The sequence below is a fragment of the Callospermophilus lateralis genome, chromosome 7 (genome assembly GCF_048772815.1).
Source record: "Callospermophilus lateralis isolate mCalLat2 chromosome 7, mCalLat2.hap1, whole genome shotgun sequence".
NCBI lineage: Eukaryota > Metazoa > Chordata > Mammalia > Rodentia > Sciuridae > Callospermophilus > Callospermophilus lateralis.
Window position 1 is genome coordinate 98,437,366 of NC_135311.1, and position 8,107 is coordinate 98,445,472.

General features: G+C 35.3%; 1 protein-coding gene across 6 annotated transcripts in view; it reads left to right on the plus strand.

The window, feature by feature from the left end:
• Oma1 (OMA1 zinc metallopeptidase) overlaps positions 1–7,778 on the plus strand; it is a 63,379-nt gene extending 55,601 nt beyond the window's left edge. For all 6 annotated transcript variants that reach the window (XM_076862385.1, XM_076862383.1, XM_076862382.1 and 3 more), the window contains one exon: positions 7,363–7,778. In XM_076862385.1, the coding sequence (XP_076718500.1) occupies positions 7,363–7,575 (213 nt within the window). In that variant the 3' untranslated portion in view covers positions 7,576–7,778. The remainder of the gene's footprint in view (positions 1–7,362) is intronic.
• Positions 7,779–8,107: the final 329 nt, after the last annotated feature.

Sequence of the window (8,107 nt, forward strand, 5' to 3'; positions counted from 1 at the left end):
GTTAATTAAAGAAAAAGAGAAAAGATGTAGAGAATTATAAGTGCCTCAAATAAAGGAAATAGAATTAATAAAATTAAGCAGGAATCAAAGGACAGTAGTTGATTCTTTTCGAAATTTCGTTAAGGCAATAATCATTGGATCAGTTAGACAAGGAATAAAATGAAAATAGTATCTGGAGAAGAGATAAATTAACATACTATAAAGCTGAATTATTTGGGAGAGTAATTTTAGTTAGATGATGTTAATTGATAGCTCAGGTTAAAATCAGTAATTAAAGTGTGTGCATATGTGCATGTGCATGAATTGCCAGAGTGATTGCAGCTAGAAGTAGAAACTATAGTAAAATAGAATGAGCCTCTTCAAATTAATTTTGGAAAGCAGTTAGGTATAAATAAATCAAATGAAAAAAAAAACAATTATTATAAACCCATAGAATTTTAACATGTGAATAAAGAAAAGGGCATCTATCCCTGATGGTGATTTACTTTGGAGAATTTTTTTCACAAGTTGAAAGAACAATTACCCAATGACTAATCCCAGCCTCAAGATATAAAAAGAGTTGTTATCGAGTATCTGATTCATCTTATGTCATTTCATTAGCATAAATGATTTTGTTTCTACAATTTGATAAATATACCTTTAAAAGAATTTTTGGACTGGTTTCATTAATCATCAGATGGTAGAATACTAGGTTTCAACAATTATATCATAAGCAAGTAAGTTATCCTTAGATTCATGGGTGTCATCTTAAAAGTAAAACTATTGCCCCCCAGGAGGAAATGTAGGGTTCGTCTTTGCTGATTCTCTTTCCTTCCTGTCTGCATCCTATCAAGGAGAAGAATATCTTTTGACTTCCTCTACAGTTCATTAGGAATCTGTCCTCCTCTTTCACCACTGCCACCACCCTGGTACAAGTCACCATCACCTTTCCCCAGTTACCACATGCACCCCCTATTTTAGTCTCCCTGTTCCATTTTTTACCTCAATTCCTAAAACCCTGTTTTCAGAATGATCTCTTTAATGTGATTTCCTTGCTTAAAACCTGCCAGAAGCTTCTTATCTAACTTAGAATAGAAATTCAGACTCCATACTCAGTCTTCAAGTCACATAATTTGGCCACTGCCTTCCTCTCCTGTTTTATCACTTGTTGCCCCCACCTCCAGGTTTTTCTTGGTTCCAGCCATTTTACATCAAGCTTGTTTCCTCTTAGAGCTCCTCTACTTGCCTATTTCTCTGCCTGGAACATCCTACTCTCAGTTCTTCACACAGGCGTGACCTCCTTGGAGGTTTTCTGTGATCCCTCAATGTCAAGTAGCCTCTCTTCCACACAGTTGTTCTTCATTTTTCTACACAACACACGTTTCATGCTCTTCATGCAAAATGATGTTGTTTACTTTTTTATTGTCTGTCTCTACCCTAGAATGTAAAGCCCCTGTTCATTGTTTCCTTAGTGCCTGTGACAGTTTCTGAGATGCCTAGTGAATATATAAATGAGTGCATGGTGGGTAATGATAGGAAAAATAAGCAATATAATAGTGGGCTAAAAATAGAAAAGTTGGCAGTGGAATTGAATAGCACTTCCACAGCTTTATAGAACATTAGCATCTAGGAAAATTAATAGTTGGTGATGGGGAAAAGAGGCTCATAGGAAGTTGAATTGTTTAAAAAAAATAGCAGGGTGTCAGGAGTCTTGGCCTTTGTTTCTGACCTAGCCACTTAACTTTGAGAAAGGAAATCTAACCTTTGGTTTTCTTCATATTTAAAATCAGGGTAAGCAATATCTTAAAGGTGTTGCTTTATGACTTGTGTGGATGAGGTTCTACCTGCTTCTCTCCTTCATTGCCTGCCTCCTTTATAAGACTTTATGGTAAGGATTATATACCAGGCCCAAGACTTAAACTGTGACTCATGTTGTAACATCAGTTTTGAAAACATGTGAACGATACCTGGCATGGTGCAAGGCACAAAATGAACGGTCAGTGTCCATGCACTTAGCCTGTTCAACAAATTGGGCTGGGAAAACTGGAAATCCATATGCAACAAAATGAAATTAAACCCTTTGTCTTTCACCATGTGCAAAACTCAACTCAAAGTGGAGGACTTAGGAATTAAACCAGAGACACTGCGTCTATTAGAAGAAAAAGTAGGCCCAAATCTTCATCATGTCGGATTAGGGCCCAACTTCCTTAATAAGACTCCTATAGCAGAAGAATTAATATCAAGAATCAATAAATGGGATGGATTTAAACTAAAAAGCTGCTTCTCAGCAAAAGAAACAATCAGTGAGGTTGAATAGAGAGCCTACTAATTGGGAGCAAATTCTTACCACACACATGTCAGATGGAGCAATAATCTCTAGAATATATAAAGAACTCAAAATCTTAACACCAAAAAAAAAAAAAAAAAACCCAATCAATAAAGGGGCCAAGGAACTGAACAGACACTTCTCAGAAGAAGATATACAATCAGTCAACAAATATGTGAAAAAATGTTCATCATTGCTAGCAATTAGAGAAATGCAAACCAAAACTACCCTAGGTTGGCTCATCTATATGCACTTCAAATCTTCCTCAGGACTCTCAGAACCATATATTCTTGCCATTAAAGCCCCTTCTTGCTTTCTCTTAGGCTATAAATTCCTTAGAATGTTCTCCTTATGACACTTATGACAATGACTCGTGTTCTTTATACATTTAGCATGTATTAAGTGCCTATTATATGCAGTACATGAAGTTAAACAAGACATCAAAATAAAAAAAGGTAGAAAGTCATATTCTAGCAGTATGTTAGGAAAGTATTTGCTCACTTTTGAAGATATAAAGGTATATTTAATAAGATTTGAATTTGTAAAAGTAAAAAGATGTCAGCATCCTAAAGCATAATGAAGCAAATGAAAATATTTTATCCAGATATCAGATAAAATTTTACTCTGCAAAATGGATGAAGCTTTTATAGAAATATATGTGGTGTATTATAGAATTTTGCTTTGATAATAGGAGAGACACAGTTTACATATGAAGAAAGCAATAGAAAATCTTTATGAAAGATAACATAGTTTTTCTGGCAATTAAAGAAACAGCTCAAACATGCCAAAGTACATTTATTCAGTAAAAGAATTTACTCAAGAAGCATATCATGTGGTACAAGCAAGCATTAGCACAAAAAAGCATGTTGGGTGAAAGCATTAGATGGAAAACAGGTTCTAATCCCTGTTTTTTTACTTCCAAGATACTTAAAAAAACAGACTCTCATTTTTTAAAAAAGAAAAACAGTTTTAGGTTTTCAGCACAATTGAGAGGGAGGAATACAGAATTAGCTGACCCCAGTACAGATTCCCATACCATCAAAATCCTGCAGCCAAGTAGCGTGTATTTGTTACAATTGATGAACCTACACCATCCCATTGTTACCACACAAAGTCCATAATTCATATTAGGGTTCACTTTTGGTGGTGTGTATTCTGTTTTGGCAAAGATATGGCATGCATCTGCCATTAGAGTATCATACAGAATAGTTTCAATGCCTTAAAAAAAAATTGGTGCCTACTTATCCCTCCCAATGATTTTTTAGTTTCTTTAGTTTTGCCTTTTCCAGACTGTCACATAACATTCTCATATTAGCTTTTTTTATACTTATTAATAAGCATTTGAAGTTCCTCCATGTCTTTTCATGACTTGATAATTTATTTCTCTTCAGAGCCAAATAATATTCCATTGTCTGGATGTACCACAGTTTATTACTCATTTATCTACTAAAGGGCATCTTGATTATTTCCAAATTTTGGCAAATAAAACTATTACAAAGATTTCCAAGGCAACTCTTTGTTCCTTACCAGTCATTTAACTTCTCTGGGGATCAATTTTCTCATCTGTAAAATTTAACTGATGATTTCTGAGGATTCTGGTGTTTGGAATATGTGGTTATCTTGATAAGAATTTGAAATCTTATGTTATCCTGATTGTGACTAAACTCAATATCACTATATTGCTGATGTCATTATAAATTGATTAAGTTTTTCTGCTAGAAAGGAATCTGGTTCTATATTATAGAAATTATAATATTTCTTTGATCAGATAGTTCTAGAGTTTTGCTTCAAGTAAACCCAAGTGGAGGTTAAAATGTAAGATTTTTTTTATACAAAGTTTTTTTTTGTTTGTTTGTTTTGAGTACTAGGAATTAAACATGGGGTACTCTACCACTGAGCTACATCTCCAGCCCTTCTATTTATTTTTTATTTTTGAGACAAGGTCTTCCTAATCTACCCAGGTTAGCTTGAACTTGTGATCCTTCTGAGTTGCTGGGATTGTAGGCATATATCACCACTACCAGCTAACAAATATTTTTATAGTAGGGTAATTTATAAAAGCCAAATAAAACTATGGGAACAATTCAGATGCCCAGTAGTAGAGAAATACAAAGTAAATTACAGAGAGCAACCATGACTATTCTGAATGATGTGTACCTACTACTTTACTCAGTGTGGTGGTCTAATTATTTGTAATATAGGAAAAAACTGAATAAGAGAATTTAACAGTATTTACTAAATACAGAAAGATGATGGAGATGGCATCCTCTTCTGTTCTCTGTGCATTGCTTCATTGCTAAATGCTGTGCCAGCTGTTGCTGTGCTGGACTCCATACTTTCCCCTTTTAATGATGCCAGCATGGGACTTAGACATGTGGTATAGCAGATAAACTTCTCACTTGGAGAAGAAAGTTGCTATAGTTGTGAAGGTTGCCTGTATGTTTCAGTTCAGCCAAGAAAGTCTTGGCTTATGCCTGAATCTCAGTATCATCTCTTGCACCCTCAAAAGTATACCTGTTTGGACGGTAGCTCACCCTGAGGGTCTGGCTTTCTCAATTGTATAGCAGGGTAACCTTTTCTTGTTATTTAAATTAAGTTTACTTTGACAAACAGTTAATGCTCAATAGAGGTAATATCTTAAATCTATTGTATTGTGAGATTCAAAGGGAAGTAAGACAAAGCCTCTGCCATCAAAGAGCTTCACATTTTATTTACTTATTTATTAGTTCTAATCAGTTATACATGACAGTAGAAAGCTCTTTAATTCATTGTATACAAATGGAGCAGAATTTTTCACTTCTCTGATTGTATATGAAATAGAGTCCCACCATTTGTGCATACCTCTTTAGTTTACTTTGGTAAAAAATAGCCTCATCTATCAGACATGCTCCTATCCCTGGTTCCTGCCTTAGCCCCATCAACCAAAGAGGACTCCTTTCTGACTTTTCTCTGACTGCATGCCACTTGCCTCTACCCCACATTCCTGAGAGGTTTAAGGGGATATTCCTGTCTAAGAACATGGGTGCCATTAGTCTGGGTATCTTGCCCAAACATGATTGAGTCTGCTTCCAGGGCCTTTGTGGACCTATTCCTTTGGATACATATGCACATAGGCCCTTACAGGCCTGATGGGATGGAATGGGAGGGGAGGGGAGGGGAGGGGAGCAGAGGGTAACAGACAGCAGTCTAGTAGAAGGAACTAGAGTAGACTCTCCCTCAGCCTTATACATTATGAAATTCAAGAATTTGTACTTTGTACCTGGACATACAGGTAATTTTGAGTTGATATTCATTGAAGTAGGAGAATAGAACATACATTATATAACAGTTTATGATCTTGAATTATAGCTTGTAGATACTTAGACACATGGTAACCAGGCCTCCATTTGCAGTCTTGCCCTGGACCCTGCAAATAGGCAGGCCTATTCACAGTACAATGTAAAGGATGTACCTGTGAGAGCCCATATTATCTTATTCTGTCCTTCAACCTGTGCTGTGCTGGTTCACCAACTTTCCACACTTCCATCTCCCTTGCATTCCTTGCTGTTAATTCCTTTGTGAAATGCTTTTCCCCAAGATTGCTATGTGTCTCTTAAGTCTTTTAGGTCTTCTCCCTGCCCAGAGTCATTTTTTTTTACTAGTAAGACCTTGTCTGTCCAGCCTTTCTAAAATTTTACCACTCCCCCAGATACTTACTATCTCCCTGTTTTTTTTTTTTTTTTTTTTTTTTTTTAACTTCCCTTAGTACTCATCACTATCAAAAAAAGTCAGAAGTTGGGGCTGGGATTGTGGCTCAGCGGTAGAGTTCTTGCCTAGCACAGGTGGGGCTGGGTTTGATCCTCAGCACCATATAAAAATAAAGATATTGTGTTGTGCCTATCTACACCTAAAAAATAAATATTAAAAAAAGGTCAGAAGTACTGAAAAAAAATACAGAACCAACTTTTCTACTTAAATGTCCTTTTAAAACCACCTAAATATTAAAACTTTTTTTTCATACAAATATTTTAATTTTAAGGTCTTCAAGTTATTCGTGGGCCTTCTTTAGAGTTAAGTCAATAGTTAAGGGTAATTACTTGAAGCAGCAGTTCCCCCAATCCTGTCCTCAGTTTTGGGTTAATTACTTTCCAAGTTTATTGCATAATTTTTAAAATTTCCCACTATATCTAATAGCATGCTTATGTTGCGACTTCCTAACTTTTCAGTTTTAGGTCTTTTATTTGCTTTCCACTAAACAGTACCAGACATAAGCTCCCTTTTACCAATATCATACCTGTGCATGCACACACATGTATTCAGCTCTCTTCTTCCCCTTAAATTTTAACCATTTAATGAAAATTGTGAGTTTAGTTAGACCAAGATTTGGCATTTTATTTCTATTTTTTATTTGGTACTGGTACTGAACCCAGTGGCACTCTACCACTAAGCTACATCCCCAGCTCCCCCCCCCCCCCCCCCGCCTTTTTTTTTCAGTTTGAGGCAGGGTCTTGCTAAGTTCTAAATGTTGTCCTGGAACTTGCAACCATCCTGTAGTTGTAGCTGAGCCACATAATGCACTGTGATGACTTTTCCTTCTCCAACAGCATTTTATTTTTCCTACAGTTTATAATTGTCTTGATTTTGATTTTGTTTCCTTTTCTGTTTCTTGCATGAATTTCATCCCATGCTGTCCAAGTATGTCTTTTTTCAGTATGTTCAGACATGTATTTTCTACTGTTTTCCTTTTATTTAAAAAAAATATTCTTAAGTGTCTTCAGATTATTGTTAATCTGAATGATTGTTCTCAGGGTCTGCTTGATTTTGACTGAAACTATAGAGATATCTCTAAGATTTATTTATTCTTTACAGAGCGTTTGGGCAGTTGTTGTAGATACAATTGCTGTTGTTTAAAAAATACTATTTGAGCAAATAATGGTAAGTAGATACTTACAATGAATTTATCTGTGTTTATCTTTTATGAGTTTTAATTAAGATGACTTTCATTCTAAAATACAGAATGCATTATATTTGATTTGCATAAAATATATCAGGAATTGCACTGTATTCTTTCTTTATAGGCTCTCAAAATTCGAGAGATCTGTAATTGCCCACCGCTTTCTGGACCAGACCCTCGATTGCTATTCAAACTCAGCATGAAGCATTTTCTTGAAGAATCAGAAAAAGAGGACCTAAATATCACTGTTAAGAAACAGAAAATGGATACTCTTCCAATCCAAAAACAGGAGCAAATACCATTAACATACATAGTTGAGAAAAGAACTGGCAGTTGAATTAAAATTTATGAGACTAAGGACATGTGAAGAATACAGCAATCCTTATCATTTTTGTGTTATTTTTTAAGAAATGATGTTCAAAATGAAAAAAAAAGAATATTCAGGGTCAAATCATGTATATTACAGGTATTATCTAAATTCTTCTATGAGGTATTTATTTTTCATAAAATAACGATGTATTTTAAAATATCTTTAATGAGAAAAATGTCACAGAATAAATTTATATTACACATCTTGCTTTCTCATACTTGCCTTTGATTTGAAAGTCAGACCCCTAGTGGATAAGAAATCTGAATGTGTAATAGTTGTTACAGGATTTCAGCCTAAACTGGATTCCAAAGTCTGGATGATTATGATGAACTGGGAAATGGATATCTGAAGATATCTGTTTGCAGGAAATGGTTTGCATTGGTGGGGAAAGTAGAGATTATGTGGACATGAGGACCTTGGGATAGAAAATTTCCTGGTCTTCACCTATGGATGGGATGACAAGGGAAACGGTCACAGGCTGATGCTGAAGAAGCCCTTT